Below are 21,999 nucleotides of genomic sequence, written 5' to 3'. Positions count from 1 at the left end.
AATGTATACCTAACACCAAACCCAGTGCCTCCAGGAATACAAGGAGACCGCTACACATGAGCCATGCGACGGTCGACAAAGTTAAGAAGAAAACTCAGGATTTGGAGTTGTGGGTTAGGACAAATGATGAGCAGAACAGGAGGATGTATGCCAGATCCAGGAACCAAGCAAAGTCAGAGTGTAGAAGGGCTGAAAAAGAGTTCCAGAGGCAGATTGCTAGTGAGGCCAAATCATACCCAAAGGCTTTTTACCGCTACGCAAAGTCGAAATTAAAAACGTGAGTAGGCATATCGGACCGGAGGCTTGAAGATGGTAGTTATGCGGATTCTAACCAGGATAACGCAGGGTGTTGAACAAATTTTTTTCATCGGTGTTCATAAGAGAGGATGCGAACAATCTTCCTGTGTTTGAGGAAAGACGGTTTGAGACAGAGCTGACCCACATTATGTTCTCAGACAAGGTAGTAAGAAAAACTGTCAAATCTAAAGATTCACTCGAGTCCCGGCCCAGGTATGGTACACCCCAGAGTATTACGGGAACTGTGCAAATGCCTGGAGGAACAAAAGGTCCCCGATGACTGGAAGATGGCTTATGTGATCCCGATATTCAAGAAGGGCGATCATCACCCCACGAATAATTATAGACCAGTGACCCTGACCAGCATTGTGTGAAAAGTACTAGAGAGCATCGTAAGAGATGCCATGATGGAACATCTGCTACGAAACAACCTTGTAAAGGACTGCCAACATGGTTTTATGCCAGCAAGTTCCTGCTTAACACAATTACTCAAGGTACTAGATGCTTGGACTTAAATTCTCGAACAAGGCGAAAATATCGACAAAATATACTTAGATTTTGCCAAGGCTTTCGACAGTATACTGCCCATTAATGAGGTCACTAATCCTAAGGGGGGAACTTAACTTATTACTTACTCTAAGGTCACTGCCACCAGACTCCATGGGCAGCAGGTAGCTGGCTGAGCAAGCCAGCCACTGTGAGTTCGTGTTTTTCATTAATCAAATCGAGAGTGGAAGGAAGGGTGAAACACCAACCAACACTTAACAAATATATTTCCTAAATAAAAACTATTGCATCCAGTCACAATCCAAAAATAGTTGACCTTCACCAACATGATTACTATTAATTAAGGTCATTACACCACACACAAAATGGCCGACCTTCTCCAAATAATTATCAAGGTCGTCTCTCTTCATAACAAATCATCGACCTCATTACCTCGGTCATTCTTTCCTACAATATCACCCAAACACATAACAAAGCACCAACATATTACCATAGCACCAAATACACTCTACCCATACAGGTATTGAGCTTCCTTGTAGCACCATGGTACACATGACAGGTACCCGTTTCACACACTACTCCTGTTGGGTAGATGAGATCCCTTCCAGGTATTCATACCAGTACAGTTTCTGCGCCTGGTATCCTTAGGTTGCTTAAAGTACTTTTACTTTTTACTTTTATCCTCTTCGCCACTGATCGGCTCGTTAGCCGCTTGGGCGATCGGTCACGTCTCTGATTACTTTTCCTTTTCATTTATCTTCTTCACCAAAAGATCGGTTCGCTAGCCGCCTGGGCGATCGGTCACGTCTCTGTTGGCATATGCTGGGCATGCACCGGCTCCTGAATGTACCTGAGCCCGCTCCAGTGTTGATCAAGTCTTGTCTTGAAAGAGCTCACACTTGGTGCCGTCACAACACTTTCTGGTAGATTGTTCCAAGAGTTTACAACCCTCACCCCAAAAAGTTTGCCCTCACAGTTTTCTGGACTTGCGGCTTCTTCAATCTTGAGCTGTGACCCCTTGTGGGGCGAGCGTCCACCAGCTCCAAGTAAGGACACTCAACTGAGTAGTGCCCCCTGAGATGCTTATACACCTCAACTAGGTCCCCCCTTGCCCGTCTGTAGTATAAGCTAGGCAAGTTCAGGCGCTCCAATCTCTCAGGGTAGCTGAGGTGCCGAAATGCAGGCACCAGTCTGGTGGCCCTCCTTTGAACATTTTCAACCAACTGACAGTCCCTAGCATATCTCGGGGACCAGATGGGGTGACAGTACACCAGATGGGGAAGCACTTCACTCCTGAAGATCGTTACGAGGGACGGACCGTATAGATATCTGAACGACCTTCTTATAAGACCCAATAATTGATTTGCCTGATTTACCTTCTTCTCGCAAAGGCCCGAGAACTTCAGCTCATTGTCAACATACACACCTAGGTCCTTCTCACATACAGTCTCAACTAGCGCAGTTTCTTCATCCCGTTGGGACATATGATACGCCTCCTTACCGTTGGTACGCCCCAGGTGCATCCTCTTACACTTCGTGACATTGAATCTCAGCAGCCATTTCTTCGACCATTCCTGGAGCCCACAGAGGTCCTTCTGCAGCTCTTCACAGTCCGCTTGGTTCTTAATTTCCCGAAATAACGTGGTGTCATCGGCAAACATTTGTATGGAGGAGTGTACAACGTCAGGCATGTCATTTATGAAACAAACAAACAAACAACAGAGGGCCCAATACACTGCCCTGTGGTACCTCACTTGTGACAGGTACAGATGACGATTTCGTGCCATTAACCACCACACACTGCTTGCGGTCATGAAGAAAGTCTTCAGTCCGCGCGAGGACATTTCCCCGAATTCCGTACCCTTCCAGTTTGATTTTCAGCCTTTCGTGGGGTACAGTGCCGAAAGCCTTGGCAAAATCTAGGTAAATATTGTCGATATTACCACCCCGTTCCAGAATATGGGTCCAAATATCCAATACCTTGAGCATTTGTGTTAAGCAGGAGCGCCCCGGCATAAAACCGTGTTGGCAATCTTTTACAAGGTTGTTTCGTATTAGATGTTCCATTGCGGCATCTCTGATAATACTCTGAAGTACTTTATATATTATGCTGGTCAGGCTCACCGGTCTATAGTTGTTCGTGGAGTGCCGATCGCCCTTCTTGAAGATAGGACTCACATAAGCCACTTTCCACTCACTGGGGACCATTTGTTCATCCAGGCATTTACAAAACAGGATCTTCAGGGACTCTGCAAGCTCGTTGCACAACTCTCTTAGCACTCTAGGATGCACCATGTCAGGGCCGGGACTCTTATGGACCTTTAGCCTGGACAGTTTATTTCTAATACCCTCTTCTGTGAACACAATGTGGGTCAGTGCTGTGTCGAACCGTCTGTCCTCAAACGCAGGAAGGTTAGTTGCATCCTCTCTTGTGAACACCGAGGAAAAGAAGCTGCTCAATGCCTCAGCTTTATCCTGGTCAGAATCTGCGTAACCACCATCCACCAGCCTCAGGTCTGATACTCCTACTCGCTTTTTCAATTTCGACTTTGCATAGCGGTAAAACGCCTTTGGGTTTGACTTGACCTCGCTTGCAACCAGCCTCTGGAACTCCTTTTCAGCCCTCCTACACTCTATCTTTGCTTGGTTTCTGGCTCTTGCATACATCCTCCTGTCTTGCTCATCGTTTGACCCAACCCACGTCTTGAATTTCTGGGTTTTCTTCTTAATTTTGTCGATCGCCGCATGGTTCATGTGTAGGGGTCCCCTCGTATTCCTAGAAGCACTGGGTTTGGTCTTGGGTATATATTTATCGATCAAATGGGTCACTTTACTAGTTATGATATTCAGCGTAGTGTCTGCGTTCTTGTACCTTAATGAGTCAGGCCAGTTGATACCCCTCATCTCTTCCCTCATCCCATTGTAATTTCCCTTGTAATACTTGCACCTTGGCCTGGCCTTATCCTGAACTAGGTAACAGTTAAATCTGACTGACAACACTATATGGTGACTGGTGCCAACTGGGACAAGGTGTTCCAGTTTGGCCACCATACCCTCCTCGTTTTTTATGGTGAGGTCAAGTGGCTTGGGTGTTTGCTTCCCTCTGTAATGTTTCGGGTCTCTAACATGTTGGAACAGAAAATTATCTCTCAGAGTTTCTACAAAAAGAGTAGCAGGGTTATTCAAGTCATTCGGGGTGGACTCGTTTCTCCAGTCGATGTCGCCATAGTTAAAGTCCCCCATGATAAGGAGGTGGCTAGGGTTGAGCATCGCCGCATTGTTTATTAAGGTTCTTAAGTCCTTTGATTTAGTGGGCCACAGTTTGGGGATCTGTAGATACACCTTACAATAAGTAAGTCCCCTCCCTTTAATTTAATTTTACACCACTTGGACTCTTCAAAAACATCCTCTGCCTGTACCCTCGCCTGGCTGGCTCTAAGGTCTTGCCTAGCATAGATAACCACACCCCTCTTGCAAGTTTCTTGAGAAAGGTTCGTAAATGAGTCATATCCAGCAATACTGAACTCACATTCCTCTGGGTCGATTCTCCTGTTCTTGTACAACAGTTCTACAACACCTACAATATCCGGTTGGTGTACTCTTAGTAGTGTTTCAAACTCCTCTCTCTTATCAAGGAACGTGTCAGTATTAGTGTACATGACATTCAAGCCAGAATTTGTTCTCGGTAACGTCTCTGCATTTGCTAAGTACACTGTATTTTGCAGGGTGTGGTTGGAAATGTCATTGTTTACACGGCGCTCGCCTCCTCCTGTCCGGTAGGCAGAGCTGGTGCCGCCTCCCGGGTGAGGGTTAGAGCGGGTGGAGGGTGCACTGCTGCCCCCTGGCCCTGTGTCGGCACACTTGTTTCCACTACCCTCCCCCTGAGTATAACCCATGTACACCTGTCCCCGTTCCTCCTTGACTCCTCCCTCTTCTGCTTCAAGTCCTGCAGGAGCTTCTTGTGCTGTTCCCTCTGCATTACCGTGCAATTTGGGAGAATGGATACATCCCGAAATGCCTCGCTCCTTGCTAAGTTTTTTGCCTGCCGAATAACCTGTCATTTCTCATCCTCACTCACTAGTGTGATCCTGAGGGAGCGAGGCTTATCCCCCTTGCAAAGGCAAGCATGAACTCCGCATGCTTCCCAGTTGGGCACTGTAAACGCTTCTGCGCTTCACCTTGCACAGGATGTAAGGGGGTGCCCAATAAACTAGCCCACCTCGTGGGCAATCTGCAAAAAAAATCTAAACCCCTGCTTTTGTCCCAGCCTCCTCACATCCTGAGGGGTTGATGGAATCTTCAGAACCTCTGTACAAATATTTAGTAGCGACCACGAAACTTCTCAAACAGCACGATCATTTTCTCCTGTCCTGGGTGTTGATATGTAGGGTAACCAGAGATTCACAGTGGAGGTTGCATAGTAGCCGTAAGCAGAACACACCACACCAGTTGGGTTCCTCAAAGTAGAGCAGTGGTGGTTGCTAGGCCACGCATCCCAGTGGTTTATGTCATCAAGTTATTGGAAGCTCCAACAACTCCCTGAATACGAATTCGCAACTTTCGACTTACAACAGGTACCTGCTTTACTGCTAGGTGAACAGGGACTAATGGGGGCTAGGAAGTAAGTCCAAACAACTTCCACCGGCCCAGGAATCGAACCCGTGACATCTCGCTTGCGAGGCAAGAACGGTACCGCTTCTACCACCGGTCCCCCGCCACGCATCCCTCTGACTAGCCTGGGTACTCGGCCTACGCTCTGGGGCGTGCACCTGTGTTGGTGAAAAGCGCGCCTGGACTGAGAGCGTGGCGTCCGCTCACACACTGACTAGGCCTAAGGTTGCCAGGGCTTAAATTTCATTATGTCTTTATACTGGACCCCACATATACACTTTCTCATACATTGTGACTTTATGCCTTATAAATACATTCCTTAATTACATACTAAAGTAAGTGATTGGTTTGTCAGTTTTGGGGAAATTACTTGGGCTATCATTAATTCGAAACTGTAGCCCGGGGCGGTTTAGGCGCCAACACACAAAGGCCTATGTTACTTGGCGTGGGTATTTCCACCTCACTTTATTCTGTATATAGGGATCCTTCCCCCACACTTTGCAATTGTTCAACACATTCATAAGATTCTCTAATCCTTGCATTTTCTGTGGTTATTCGTCACATGGGGTAACGAGGTGTATTAAGCTCACACCGAGATACACAAGATACTTTCTTTGAAGTATAGTTTCTGGGCCAACCCCAACACTTCACATATGTCTGATGCATTTATCCTTTTACAGATCATTGTTCTCATATGTTTTCATCTGATACCTGAGGGAGCTATGTTCGGTAGTCGTACACAGACGTAAACACGATGACCTTCCAACACCGTGATACAGTTACACTTATTCACTTATAGTACACTAGTCCGTATCAATTGGGCCTTCCCAATCACCGTGCAGATACCTTGAGTTCTCCTTAATACTAGCAGTACACACACTTAATATTATATGCCCGTATATTGGTACAAAACAACATGCAGCATGCAAGTTACCCCTTCCAAAAGTTTAACGTTTTCTGTGACTCTCCACAAGCACGGTGAGTTTGAATGTTATGTAGCGTTATATGAATCATAAGGGACTATAGAGAATAGTACTAATATGTGCAGTACAACAGCATATCCCATGAAAGGCTGAGAATTGAACTGGAAGGGTATGGGATTCGGGGAAGTATTGTAGGAATTCGTGGTATAATGTTGTCTAGCACTCAGGATGGATGGAAACTCTAAGGTGGTTTTCTTGTATACTATAAGTTATATGATAGACAGTCTGGTGCTGGAGGTGCCGTGTGGTGAGGAGCTGCTCAGTAGAGACGTTCGGTGAGTAGCGTGTTGAAGGAGGTAGATGTGCAGGAGCTTCGTTAGAGAAGATGTTGCCTGTTGCTGGCCTCCTGGTTGAATGAATGCTGACAGCGTGGAGCTTGCTGGAGGAGGTGTTGCTTGTTCAAGAAGAGAGACCAGAATGAATCTCAATGGAGAGACAGAGCTTATATACCCAGCAGCCGCGAGTCCTCTGAGTCATGTTGGGAAAACCCGAGGAAGTCGCCGGTCTTTTGGTTCCGTTGCTAGGTTACCGTACCATCTGGTGTCGCTGCTCGCTTGGTTGCTAAGGAAAGCGTCGCAGGTGGGATGCAGCTACGCAGTTTGTAGGGGAGACGTCCACTACAGTATCCTGGCGTGGATCGGAGACTTTCTGCATGACCGCAAACAGTGTATGGTGATAAATGGTACGAAATCGTCATTTGTACCTGTGACCAGCAGGGTACCACAGGGCAGTGTATTGGACCCGCTGTTGTTTGTCTGCTTCATTAATGACATGCCAAGCACTATACACTCCTCCATACAAATGTTTGTGGACGATGACAAGTTATTTAGGGAAATTAAGAACCAAACAGACTGAGAAGAGCTGCAAATCGATCTTTATGAGCATAAAGAATGGACGAGGAAATGGGTCGCACCAATAGTAAGGAGGTGTATCACATGTCCCAACAGGACGAAGAGACTGCATTAATTGAGATCGAATGTGAAAAGGACTTGGGTGTGTATGACGACAATGAACTTAAGTTCTCGGACCATTGTGAGAAGAAGGTGAATCAGACAACGAAACTAGTAGGTCTTATAAGAAGTTCATTTAGATATTTGGATTGTTCGTCAACTCGTCACGATCTTCAAGAGTGAGGTGCTTCCCCGTCAGGAGTATTGTCTGGTCCCCGAGGTATGCTAGAGACTGTCAGTTGATTGAAAATGTCCAAAGGAGGGCCACCAGACTCGTGCCTGTGTAGGGGCGGGAGAAAAAGGCCAACCCCTGTCACCAATTATAGGGGGTCTACTTCCTGTAATACTTCACTTTATTTTCTCTCTCTGTCCCACTACTTAAACAATTACTGTATTCTCTGACTTATCATCTGACCTGTGGTAGCATGGCTTGAGGGTAAGACACGTGGAACTGTAATAATGGTACCAAGATATGGGAAGAAAATAAAGGTGGTAACTGTAGGAAAATAATACCCCTAATATACAATAAAAATGGTTAATTACAAAAATGCTCGACTTTTGACTACTTCCAGTACCCTGGCTGGTTCTCTCTAGAGGGCAGTTCAAAAGATGTCGAAGTCTTTAAAATGCTAGGAGAACATATGAGCACGTGGGTAGAGGAGACTGCAGTGGGAGCAGTGTAGTGGACTTCTCCCCTACAACTGCGTATCCGCATTCCAATGTGACAGTATCCTAGCAACCAAGCGAGCGGCGTCACCAGATGTTACCATCTTCCCTAGCAACGGAACCAAAGACCGGCGACTTTCTCGGGTTTTCCCAACATGACTCATAGAGGACTCACGGCTGCTGGGTATATAAGCTCTGTCTCTCCATTGAGATTTATTCTGGCCATTTTTCTTGAACACGCAACACCTACTCCAGCAAGCTCCACGCTGTCCAGCATTCATTCAACCAGGAGGCCAGCAACAGGCAACATCTTCTCTAACGAAGCTCCTGCACATCTACCTCCTTCAACACGCTACTCACCGAACGTCTCTACTGAGCAGCTTCTCACCACACGGCACCTCCAGCACCAGACTGTCTATCATATAACTTATATTATACAAGAAAACCACCTTAGAGTTTCCATCCATCCTGAGTGCTAGACAACATTATACCACGAATTCCTACAGCAGATAAACAAAGTAAAAGGTTACAGGGAAATAGTGCTAGGAATTATGGCAAAACTAAATTAGACAGGGAGTTAAAATATAAACACGACAAAGAGAGGACTCAGAACACGACTAAGTTAAATGTCTACTACGCAAACAGTAGAAGTATTAGAAAAAAAATATTCGAAATCAGGGCGTTGGCAAGTACCGAAAAAAATCGATATAATAGCATTCACCGAAACATGGATAAATCTAGACTCACGTGAGTTACCTGTCGAATACCAAATTGCAGGTTACAAATTATTCCATACCGATAGGCAGATTAGGAAAGGAGGCGAAGTAGCAATATATGTCAGGAATAATCTGAAGTGTGAAATAAATAAGGTAATAAAAACAGAACGGAATACAGAAACAATTTGGATAGAACTAATCGACGGTAGGTAAGAATTAATCATAGGAGTAATATATAGACCTCCTAATCTTGATAGAGTTAATGAGAGACTTATTTGGGATGAAATGTGCAGGGCTTCTATACATAGCAAAGTCTGTATATTGTAGGCGACTCTAACTTTAGCCAAATAGATTGGATTGACCTAAGGGGTAACTCAGAATCAGAGGATTTTCTTGAAACAATCCAGGACTGTTTCCTAAGTCAACATATAACCGAACCCACCCGGAGTAATAATATTCTCGATTTAGTTCTGTCAAACAGAGAAAACCTCATCAGTAATGTCGAGGGAGGGAACGAACTTGCTAACAGCGATCACAAAGAAATTAGATTCCAGTTAGAATTTCAGGGCAGCCGCAAGGAAAATTCCACTGAAGTCCCAGATTTCAGAGGGACAAACTTTGATACATTGAAGAGGCAGCTGAGAGAAGGGGTATCACGCTTGGGGATGAACTACATGACCTCACATGAGATGACCTCTCACAGTGCACCCACAGAGGGCGACCTCACCTTACCGGGAGACCTGATAACGAGATCCGAGGTTGCCGAGTTCCACAACAATTTAAATAATGAGTCACTTAATGCACAAAGGCAGAACATACCATACAGAAAACTCAGATCAAACAACAATGACCCTAAATGGATAAATAATTATTTAAAGAATGTTATTGGACAAAGGAAGGCTATAGGTAGGAAAATAAATCGTGGTGAAGTCTACCTCCTAGATTATTATAAGGTATTGGCCCGTAAGGTTAAGACCGAGATAAGAAAAGCAAAGAGGAATAATGAACTGAAGATAGCAAGGGAGGCGAAGGCAAACCCCAAGGGATTCTATCAAATGTATCAAACTAAAACACGAGAAAAGATTGGACCAATACAGTCAGATACCGGCGAGCTAACTGATAACGGCGGAGAAATGAACAATAATCTGAATAAATATTTTTCAACAGTTTTTACCACCGAAAATTTAAACATGATACCCGAGACACAGACTATATACAGAGATAGTGAAGATAATAAATTAAGCGAGTTAGTAGTGACTAGTAACGATGTTAGTAAGCAAATAGACAAACTAAAGCCTAATAAGTCACTAGGTCCCGATGAGATATTTGCCAGAGTATTAAAGGAATGTAAGGAAGAGTTTAGTATGCCCTTAGCAAAGTTGTTTAACATGTCCTTAAAAACGGGTGTAGTACCAGAATCCTGGAGGATAACGAATGTAATACCGATTTTCAGGAAGTGAGATAGATCACTATCCTCTAACTACCGACCAATCAGTCTAACATCAATTGCAGGCAAATTACTGGAAGCAATCATTTCAAACTCTATTCAAAATCACCTGGAGAAGCACAAGTTGATCAATGATTCCCAACATTGTTTTCACAAGCAGCCGTTCATCATCTATCTAATCTATTAACATTCTTTTCATCTGTTTTCGAATCGGTGGACGAGGGGCACAATTATGATGTGGTATATCTCGACTTTAGCAAAGCCCTCGACAGAGTCCCCCACGAAAGACTAATAAGAAAAGTGGAGGCTCATGGCATTAAAGAAGATATTCTAAAATGGATTAGTGCGTGGTTACAGGACAGGAAACAGCGAGTGAGCATTAATGGCACTAAATCCCATTGGAGCAGCGTCACTAGTGGAGTTCCCCAAGGCTCAATACTAGGACCATTATTATTTATGAAATACATAACTACATAGATATCGGCGTAGACAGCAACATAAGTAAATTTGCTGATGACACCAAAATAGGGAGTGTAATTAAATCTGACGATGACTCAGCAAAACTACAGGAAGATCTAAAAAAAAAAATTCGAATGGCAGATGAGATTCAATGTGGACAAATGTAAAGTACTCAGTATAGGAGATGTAAACAGGGAAACCAGATTCCAGATGAACAACGATGTTATTGAGAAATCCGACTGCGAGAAAGATTTAGGAGTAATGATAAGTAGGAATCTTAAGCGAAGTAAACAATGTGTATTTGCTAGAAACAAGGCTAATAGAGTACTTGGGTTCATACAAGACTAGTGAGGTCATCCTGAAACTATATCTTGCACTTGTGAGACCTCACCTGGATAACGCAGTTCAACTCTGGTCACAGTATTACAGAATGGATATAGAATCCCTTGAAAGAATTCAGAGGAGAATGACAAGACTAATCCGGGGCATTAGGAACCTCGAGTACAGAGACAGGTTAAAGCACCTTAATTTGCACTCCCTCGAGAGACGTAGAGTGAGGGGCGATATGATAGAGGTGAATAAATGGAAGTCAGGGCTGAACAAAGGGGACATTACAAAGGTCCTCAAACTATCCAACCAGGAGTGAACTCGTAACAATGGTTTTAAATTAGACAAATTTCGATTTAGGCGCGAAATAGGTAAACATTGGTTTAGAAATAGAGTAGTGGATGAATGGAACAAGTTACCAAACATCATCATTAACTCGAATATGCTGGATAGCTTCAAACATAGGTTGGATGGATATATGAGCGATAGGGGTTGAGTGTAAATGGGACTGCCCAGTATGGGCCAATAGGCCTGCTACAGTTTCCTCCATTCTTATGTTCTTATGAGTAACCCAGTACACACACCTACCATGAGCAACACTCATGCACACCTCTCGCAGTCACCATCACTTGGTGTATCTTTTAACAACACACCACACTACTCTTATACCTCGTACACTTGAGTACCAACAATACAACTTCCAGTATACAAACAAAATGGTGTATTTTTCACAAAACCACATAACACAGTGATCACACCTATAGTACACTGGAGCATCAACCGAACAGGTTACCTGAATATGTAGCTCATAAATAGTTATTGGACTCTGCCGCAGCCCCACATCTAAATTCCTAGAGAGCTGCCGTGGTTACAATTCGCCAAGAACAAGTGGCTTACCTCACACTCTTGCTATACATAGCACTGAGGAGATTATACACATGAATTCTCGGACAAATAACACACCCAAATGATCTACTTTTATCCTCTTCACCACTAATCGGCTCGTTAGCCGCCCGGGCGATCGGTCACGTCTCTGTCACACACTGATGATGTAACGACCACGGTCATACACGTCAGTTAGTGCCAAAATCAAATGATTCATATTACGCTCAATAGCCCACAAAACATGTAACTCTGCTTTCGTTTGAGTCCTCCATCTGAGGAGTCCGTTTTCTCATCACTTCAAGACGCCTCAGCCCTCTGTTATCCCATTTTCTCTGACTTACTGAAACCAACCTCTCTATATAATGAATTTGAATGTGAGAGAGAACACCCTTGTTTTGAGTCAACTTAGATATGTTTGATCACAGTTAAAGCATACAAGATCCTTTGTGAGAGATGTTGAACGCTTTAACTGTCTTTATTGTTAGTAACATTGGGTAGGTAAGTGAGTGATGAGTCTGCCAGTACAAACGATACCCGCGGTTTCGTTTCCTAAGAATGACCACGAGTTTCCAATTGCTACTGAAGTCAGATTATTTTGTTGCCCAAACATCAGAGAATAGGATGGTTGTAGTTTAGAGTTTGTCAGTTGTCTATTTAAGAGAGTCATTAATCTCCTGAACTATTCTGTCAACCTGTATAATCTCCAAGATCTAGCGTCTCCCTGTGACTAGCTCCTTGTTCGCCTCAGGCCTGAGCTCGCAGAATTAATGTTATCAACGTGTATATTCCACCTTTTCCTGGCCAGCTCAACCTCTGATTAGATTATATGAATAGACATAGGAAATTACCCTGATCAAGAACACCGGAGTTCATATTTAAGTATACGGTGATCCAAGATGGTAGAGAAGGTCTGTTGTTGGTAAGATCGACCCTTCTGGTATGACTAAGGAGGCCCAAGCTGCCCCGCGGGTGCACGTATATACCTCTACACGAGGGAGAATCACGCATTCGTGACTCTTCCTCAACGTCTCTTCAGGTATGTTACGTGTGTTCCCCGCCGCCTATTAATTCAGTTTAACTTAGTCAATTATGTGAATATCAGTGTTCATGTTTTAACATAGTAACTTCTGTGCCAATTAAGTCGAGTAACATAGAGATTTACCGGTAGATATCGTCTGGACCATTGCCAGACGTATGTTTTGTATCGTTGAAATTAATTATTGACGCATTCGTGACCCTTCCTCAACGTCTCTCCAGTGTGTTGAGCTGAATACTCATCGTCTACCGTGGGTCGGTAACCGGGTTGGACGATGCGGTTAATTCGACAGGATTAAACTGGGAAGTCCGTTTCCTGCAAATCAGGCACCAGCTCCCTTGGCGTGTGTCTGTCTACAACCGACCCCTAACAGAGATCTTCAATTGTTGTAGAGAGACCAGTGTTACCCTGGGGCACTCCTCACAGTTACATGGGCCTAAGTATTATTGTATCTTGTTTGGGGGATAACTAGCAGAAATATAGTATCCCAGGTTAAGTATTGAACCACTGAATGAGAGTTAAAAGTGCCATGATGTTCCTTGAGAATTAACAGGAGGTATTGTATGTTGAGATAATTGTGGAGTTGTCCAGTGTGCTATGTATTCATCGGTAGTGACCATGAAATGATAATCTGAGAGTATAATGATATAACCAAGAAGTGAAGAATTAATTGGTTACTGGTTAAAGTAAGACCTGAGGGTCCAGTGATATCTGATGTATACTAATTACTGAATCTCATTTGGACAGAGTACTAATACCACAATTGTCTAATGAAGTAATAAGTATTTGGAAGTATTTAATGAGGTAATAAGTTCTTGAAGTGTTTGATGACTTAATAAATAAATTGCGGTTCTGTTTTGTCTGGGTGAATTGAAGTAACATCTTATTCACTCACTGTGTTAATAAATATTGAATTAGTAATCTACGAGTATCACCACTCTATCCCTTTCCCACATTGGTTCTCAGAAAATAACTAACTTACGTGCCTAGAAGCTCGCTACCTAACAGTTAACTAAGATATGTTATATTCTAATAAAATCCTGGGTGGTGGCAGGTCTACCGTTGTAAGTATAATAAGTGTGGTAATAAGAGACATGGTTTCCCAGGTTAATCCATGGTTTAGAATATAACTAGAACGAAATATATGGAAGAGATTATAATATATGAAAGGAAATGAAAAGAAAGAACATTGACTTGGAAAATATAAGCAGAGGAGCATGAGAGTTACTTATATAAGAATATATAAGAATATAAGATATATAGAGATAAAGAACATATAAGAATATAAGCAAGAATATATAAGAATTAGTATATATGTAAAGAATTGAAGAAGGATAAGTATATAAAACAGGGTACTGATTGGAAAGAATGCTACAAAGAACATATAAGTATATGAATAAATAAGAATACTAACAGAAAAGAATATCTGGATGGTAAATTAAAAAAAAGAGAGAACTCGGCCCGTTACATTGACAAGTACTGGGCATGCACCGGCTCCTGAATGTACCTGAACCCGCTCCAATGTTGGTCAAGGCTTGTCTTGAAAGAGCTCACACTCGGTGCCGTCAAGACACTCTCTGGTAGATTGTTCAAACAGTTCACAACTCTCATTCCGAAAAAGTTTGCCCTCGCAGTTTTCTGGACTTGCGGCTTCTTCAATCTTGAGCTGTGACCCCTTGTGGGGCGAGCGTCCGCCAGCTCCAAGTAAGGACACTCGACTGAGTAGTGCCCCCTGAGATGCTTATACACCTCAACTAGGTCACCCCTAGCCCGTTTGTAGTATAAGCTGGGCAAGTTCAGGTGCTCCAATCTCTCAGGGTAGTTGAAGTGCCGAAGTGCAGGCACCAGTCTGGTGGCCCTCCTTTGAACATTTTCAACCAACTGACAGTCCCTAGCATATCTCGGGGACCAGGCGGGGTGACAGTACTCCAGATGGGGAGGCACTTCACTCTTGAAGATCGTTACGATGGACGGACCGTCTGGATATCTGAACAACCTTCTTATAAGACCCAATAATTTATTTGCCTGGTTTACCTTCTTCTCACAATGGCCCAAGAACTTCAGCTCATTGTCAACATACACACCTAGGTCCTTCTCACATTCAGTCTCAACTAGTGCAGTTTCTTCATCCCGTTGGGACAAATAATACGCCTCCTTACCGTTGGTACGCCCCAGGTGCATCCTCTTACACTTCGTGACATTGAATCTCAGCAGCCATTTCTTCGACCATTCCTGGAGCCCACAGAGGTCCTTCTGCAGCTCTTCACAGTCCGCTTGGTTCTTAATTTCCCGAAATAACTTGGTGTCATCGGCAAACATTTGTATGGAGGAGTGTACAACGTCAGGCATGTCATTTATGAAACAAACAAACAAACAACAGAGGGCCCAATATACTGCCCTGTGGTACCTCACTTGTGACAGGTACAGATGACGATTTCGTGCCATTAACCACCACACACTGCTTGCGGTCATGAAGAAAGTCTTCTGTTCGCGCGAGGACATTTCCCCGAATTCGATACCCTTCCAGTTTGATTTTCAGCCTTTCGTGGGGTACACTGTCGAAAGCCTTGGCAAAATCTAGGTAAATATTGTCAATATTACCACCCCGTTCCAGAATATGGGTCCAAATATCCAATACCTTGAGCAATTGTGTTAAGCAGGAACGCCCCGGCATAAAACCGTGTTGGCAATCCTCTAAATGTTGACTAGTTCTTAAAAAAAAAAACAGAATGTCAGACAGAAACAGACGAATGATAAAGACTAAAAATTATAATAATAAAAAACAAAAATGAGACAATAATCGGAATGGCAAACACACAAACATGTATAAAGTCCATACATACTGTATGTAAACATACATAAAATGTCTATGTAATCACACGTAAAACATACACATACAGTCCACTCACAGTTCACTCACATATTTTCCTAATGATATCTTGAGCCAGACTGAGAACATTCGGTCTGATCACCACCATGTAAAGCGATGACACATGGACATGTACAGAACATGGGAGATCAGTGACTTAGTCCAGGGCCCGTCATCCCGACAGGAACTAGAATCATGCAAACTGAGCGAATCCGTTGGAAATGAAAAACTTGCTGCTGCACCATACTATGTAAATATCAAAACTGTACCGTACGGGTATTATGATTATACACAATGACAAAAAAAACATAAAAAAAAAACGATTTCTCCCCTAACAAGGCAAAGTAACAAAAAAAAGTTGAATCAGAGTTTTCACATTTTCTCCAAACATATACTACTTACAGTCTTACACTAGCCCGCCGTGGCCACCCTAAAATCTTGCCGTGGCCCCCAGTTTGAGAAACACTGTTAGACTAACATTAAACTGTGCCTCAGAAACAAACCCGGGCGTGAACTGACCAACAGAAACACACATGAAGCCAGACGAGATGGCGAGGAGGAATCGCCTACCAGCCTTATCCATGAGCAGAGCACCGACCAGAGTTGCCAGTACCTGAACCCCAGCGACGATGATGGCACTGGCGTTCTCTGACATCTTGCTCCCCGAGTCCTGTAAACAAGTTCATTTCATTGTTCATGATTTATGTCATCACATATATTTGCCTTATTGTTTCTTTCTGAAATTCAGCAACTAAATATTTTAGGCACGAATAATTTAACCATGTCATGCACTAAACAGCTATTAAAATTTAAGAAAAATCTTATCTCTATTTTTGTAAGGATCTAAACTGTTCCTCAATAATCGTTGTAAAGTGAGACGTACACCCATCACTTACCTTAAATACAGTTGATAAGTTGAAGAGAACAGGTGTTATCCCTGAGAACTGTGCGAAGGACAAGATAGAGAGACAAATAAGGAGAGGCTTCAAGTTGTAGGGCTTCAGGAGGTCCCATATAGATGCATTGTTGAGCTTGGCTTCTTCAAGTGACTTGGAGATTATGTTGAGCTCTGGCATGATGTCGTAGTGACGTCCTGCCGAGACAGATAGGGTGTTGACAGCAGTTAATAACACACACACACATATATATATATATATATATATATATATATATATATATATATATATATATATATATATATATATATATATATATATATATATATATATATATATATATGTCAGAGAGGGAAAAAGGAAAACTAACATCATCAGGGGTGGCCGGGAGTTGGAGGACAGTAATGCCGCTTTAAGTGTGTCGCAGGTGCGAGATGCAGTTATTAGAGCAGGTCTCCTCTGGGGGGGTCGTATGCACACTTTTTTTCTTTCAGCACATGAGGACAGTGCTGTCTTTTTTTAGGGGGGTCGATTGTAATATTCAGAAATTTCAATGTGATGTTTAGAAACGTTAGAACAGAAATAACCGATCTGCCGAAACAAGAAAGCATAAGTAGGCCAGGCTGAAGCACTCACGCCTCATGGTGAGTAAAACAAGGGCTCAAGCAACGCCATCGAGGGGAAGGTGGAAGCATTTTGAACTAGGCCTATATAAAATTAAATGTGCTTTATCGAATTAATGTAGACACGATTCATGAAGTTAAGGGACAACTATAAAATTTAAAGTTATTGTGAATGGTTTCTGTCTAAATATGTTACGTGTGTCCCAAGGAAACTATTAGTAATACCCGAGGGATAACTTCATTAGGTGAGGGCAGGCGAACGCCTTGGGGGATGCGAGCTGACCGGCGGTAGTAGCTCTCAGGCATTTGACCCAGGCAGACAAAGTCCACGCGTCTGCCAAGGAAAACGCCAACGTGGCCTCGTCCCTTCCCGCGCACGTTTCATCAGTGTTGCAAGTAAGTTTTTATTCGATCTCAGACAGTGTTTAGATAGGGCGGAGAGGAATTTAACAGTAGCTAACAGAGTGTTCCTTTTGCAGGGTTCTGAGAACCCACTCGGTTGGCCGGTGATTGTTCGGGTGTTTAGTGGTCGTATAAATGGCAACGCACGAGGTGAACGGGTGTCCCTGACGACTAACTACGTGGGACCAGCATCCGCACTTTGGTCGGTGGTCGATCTGGTTCATCAAATCTCCCCACCTTGGTTCATACAACACCACAACTCTTCAGTCAGTCAGTGAAAAATCTTACTCACAGGAAAGTAGAACCCCTCCCTCAGCTGGGCAGGGTTCACCTGGTTGTACTCTGGACTAGCCTAACTAGGCGGGCTGACGGTCACTCTCTTCCTGTCCACGAAGTACTGGGAGTAAACTGATTGCAGACTGAGTGAATGAAAGGTCACACACTGAGACCATGAGTCTAGTGGTTACATAGAGACATTCATCTCCCCAGTATTGGGTGTATGTGATTGAATTAACCAAGTCCAGGTGTGTAATCAACGCTCCTCATGGTTGATTGCACACGTGGGATGTAGGAGTTCCTCCTCAAAGTTGGTGAAAGGCTGTAACACCTTAAAGTATGGGTGTATTCTGAGCATATGTGTGAAGCATGTTACGGGTGATGGTGGTAAAATGTGATTAGAATAGCCAAGTCCAGGTGTGAGATCAACGTTCCTCATGGCTGATTGCACACGAGGGACGTAAGAGTTCATCTCCAAAAGTTTGTGAAAGGCTGTTAGTACCTTAAAAGTACGGGTGCATTCTGAACCTATGTGTGACGCATGTTACGGGTGTTGGTGGAGAAATACACTCATGACTCCTGAAATCTAGAGAGAGTAATGAAAAAAACAGCGGAGCACCCGCCTGCATGAAAGGTCATGAGTGATTTTCTCGGTTTCTTGTAAATACCTGCCACTTGGCAGGTTAGTAGTTACAACCTTCGGGTTCTGGGTAGTTAGGACAGTTAAGATTATAGTATTTTGTGGGTCATCCCAGACAGGCTATGAGTGATCCATGTTCTTGTGTAGTATGACTAGAATCGGGATTTCTATTCCTCAGTGATTGCTGTAATTTTGTCGGATGCCCTTAAGGCATGTTCATCGGTGCAAGTAATATTTTGTTAATGTTTTATGTGCCACTAAGTGATGTAGGATGTACGAAGGAATTGTTTCAGATGAGTTCCTCGTTCTGATGTCTGTTCTGGTGTAGGTAGTACTGCTGCATTAGTAGTCCTCTCCAGATGCAATTTATATCTTTTATTAATTTTTGATACCATGTATAACTTTTGTTTCCCATTGTAGTGTTTTAAGCCATGCTAAGAGGTGCTTTAGTGCTTGAGTACAATTATTGATTGTGTTTGTAGTGCTAGAAGGAATAGAAGTGTCACCTGCTGCCAGTGCGTCTCATTAACCCCAATCACAGGTGCTAGCTTTCCACGGTCACGGAGAATACTTTTATTTAATTGTGTTTGTGCTGGTTCGGGATTTTCTCTGAGGGGCGCTTCCACTGCATTACCATCCACTATAACAAAAAAAACAATAACCGGTTATATATATATATATATATATATATATATATATATATATATATATATATATATATATATATATATATATATATATATATATATATATATATCTTGATAAAATCACACGGGAAAATGGAAACAACGGAGTACCTTAGCTTTCGTCTTTATTCAAGACATCTTCAGAGGCAACTGGATTACATGGACAGAGAGAGGCTTAAATATACAGGGTGACCTAAAAACATGAGGTCAGGTCATAATGATGACATCCACTAATCCCCACACCAACATACACGTAGAGGAGCTTAAGAGAAGGGTGATGACGTGACTAGACAGGTCAGGTCAGAAAAAAGGGACCCACAAAATAACTATCATACATCAAGATCAAAGGTTTTCAAAGCATTTTTAACCTTGGGCCACTGACAAATAAATTTATGTAACATATTATCAGTTTTGAACAGACCATCACTAAGGTTTATTGATTTTAATTCCTTAATCAAACTAGCTTCAACCAGAAGTCTTTCTGTGACACAAGATGATTTGAATACTTCTAAGCTTTTTTCCCAAGCAATGGGGTGATTATTATTCCTAACATGAACGAACAAGGCACTGCTTTCAGATGCAGTTCTGATATTATACTTATGTTGTTTGATTCAACGTTTTCATTGTGGATTTACATGAAATATATATATATATATATATATATATATATATATATATATATATATATATATATATATATATATATATATATATATATATATATATATATATATATATATATATATATATATATATATATATATATATATATATATATATATATATATATATATATATATATATATATATATATATATATATATATATATTTATTTATTTATTTATTTATTTATTTATATATATATATATATATATATATATATATATATATATATATATATATATATATATATATATATATATATGTATATGATACTTTGCTATCACTCGGAATCTTGTAAGACAATCATCATCTACGATACAATACAATAATTTGAGTTACTGAAGATGTCACCTTCGTTGGAGAGCTCCGAGGTGACTCGAGAGACCGATGTGGGACCGGCAGGGCCGTCCACAGATGTTGCACGTGTGGAGGGCTACATCTAGTGCGGGAAGGGTGGTTGCAGCGTTTTTATGGCGCTTGTCTGCCTCGGTATGCAGTCGGGTTAACTCGAAGTATTTACACGTTTGCGTGTAGTGCTCCTCCAAACATTGAGGTTAGGGAGTCAATTTGGCACTTTCTCAGGGTTGTCTTAAGACTATCCTTAAACCTTTTCCGTTGTCCGCCAGCATTACGTTTATAAATCGCTGGGTGACTAAAGTGGTTGCTTTGACAGTCTACTGTCGTCCCTGCCAGTAAAATGGCCAGTCCAACCTAATCAATGAAAATACTGGCATTTGTTCTCTTGTCTTCCCAGTGAACTCGGAGGATGGACCGTAGAGTTCGTTGATGAAAGTTTTCAAGTGTCTTGAAGTGCCTGCTGTATGTGACTCATGTCTCGTTGCCAGACAGCAGGGTAGGGAGGACCATCTGCTCGATATACGTGCAACTTTGTAGATAATTTCGGCTCCCTACAGCTAAAGACACGGGTATGGAATCTACCAAAGGCTTCAGAGGCACCTCTGATCCGATGTTGAATTTCTTCATCGATGTCCGCAGTGACGGTCAGGTGGGAGCCGAGATACCGAAAGTGGGTAACATTAGAGAGGGTAGTACCGTTAAGATGGATGGATGGTGTAGGTGTGGCTGAACCAGGGGCAGACTGAAAGAGAATCCGAGTCTTGTGTACATTCACCTCGAGGCCGAAAAGAGCATATGTGTCTGTTTTGGTGTCCAAGAACTCCTGTAGGTCGCGTTTAGTGTGAGCGAAGAGAGTGAGGTTGTCTGCATACTAAAATTCAGTAATGGAAGCTGCCGACATCTTTGTTTCTGCCTGGAGTTATCTTATGTTGAAGAGTCCCTTCATCCAGTACTAGATATCCACCCCGCCGGCTAAATTGGCACAAGCAGGGAAGGCAGTTTTCCACCCCAGGAATAAGTGTTTAGGAGGACTAGGGCTATAATCTTGCCAGCTACGGACAGCAGCGAGATCCCGAGCTAGTTGCCACAGCCTGACCGGTCTCCCTTGTTCTTATAGATATTGAAGATATAGGCGTCTTTAAAAGCTTGGGGATTTCCTTTCTCCCATATATTCTCCAGGAGAGAGTGGAGACGGCTAGGAAAGAGAGGTCCTCCTGCTTTATACAGCCTGGCTGGGATTCTATCAGGCCCTGTGGCTTTGTTATTTTTCATCTGTTTGATGGCAGTGGCTACCTCCTCCAGGGATGGAGGATAACTGAGGTCGGTCAGCTCTGGGTGCTGAGGGACCTGCTGGGTAATCAGGACATCCACATCAGTGTTTGAGTTGAGCACCGAATGGCAGTGCTCTTTCCAGCACTGACGGATGCCTCCGTGTTTAATTAGGGAGTTACCGTCGGATGAGCGGAGGGGGCCTCACCATGAGCAATTGGACCATATATTTTTCAGTGGATTTGAAAAATTCCCGCATCTTGTGTTGATCAACAAATTTTTGTGTTTCACACACTTTATTTTTCCACCATTCGTTCATTAGTTTGCGAAGTTCGCGCTGGGCCGCCGCTTTCTTCTCGTAGAAGGAATCGGCTTTGATCCGAGACAGAGGGTTGTTTTGCCAGTCAGTGAAAGTTCAATTGTCCATCTTGCA

General features: G+C 42.8%; 1 protein-coding gene across 4 annotated transcripts in view; it reads right to left on the bottom strand.

Moving 5' to 3' along the window:
• The window catches only part of LOC121869744 (facilitated trehalose transporter Tret1-like), a 50,792-nt gene that overhangs the window by 5,996 nt on the left and 22,797 nt on the right, over positions 1 to 21,999 (bottom strand). For all 4 annotated transcript variants that reach the window (XM_042371309.1, XM_042371310.1, XM_042371308.1 and 1 more), the window contains 2 exons: positions 16,650 to 16,846; positions 16,273 to 16,423 (listed from right to left, as the gene is read on the bottom strand). In XM_042371309.1, the coding sequence (XP_042227243.1) occupies positions 16,273 to 16,423; positions 16,650 to 16,846 (348 nt within the window). The remainder of the gene's footprint in view (positions 1 to 16,272; positions 16,424 to 16,649; positions 16,847 to 21,999) is intronic.

This window comes from Homarus americanus, unplaced genomic scaffold (genome assembly GCF_018991925.1).
Source record: "Homarus americanus isolate GMGI-L3 unplaced genomic scaffold, GMGI_Hamer_2.0 scaffold23578, whole genome shotgun sequence".
NCBI classification, from domain to species: domain Eukaryota; kingdom Metazoa; phylum Arthropoda; class Malacostraca; order Decapoda; family Nephropidae; genus Homarus; species Homarus americanus.
This window is presented reverse-complemented; position numbering and strand designations above follow the sequence as displayed.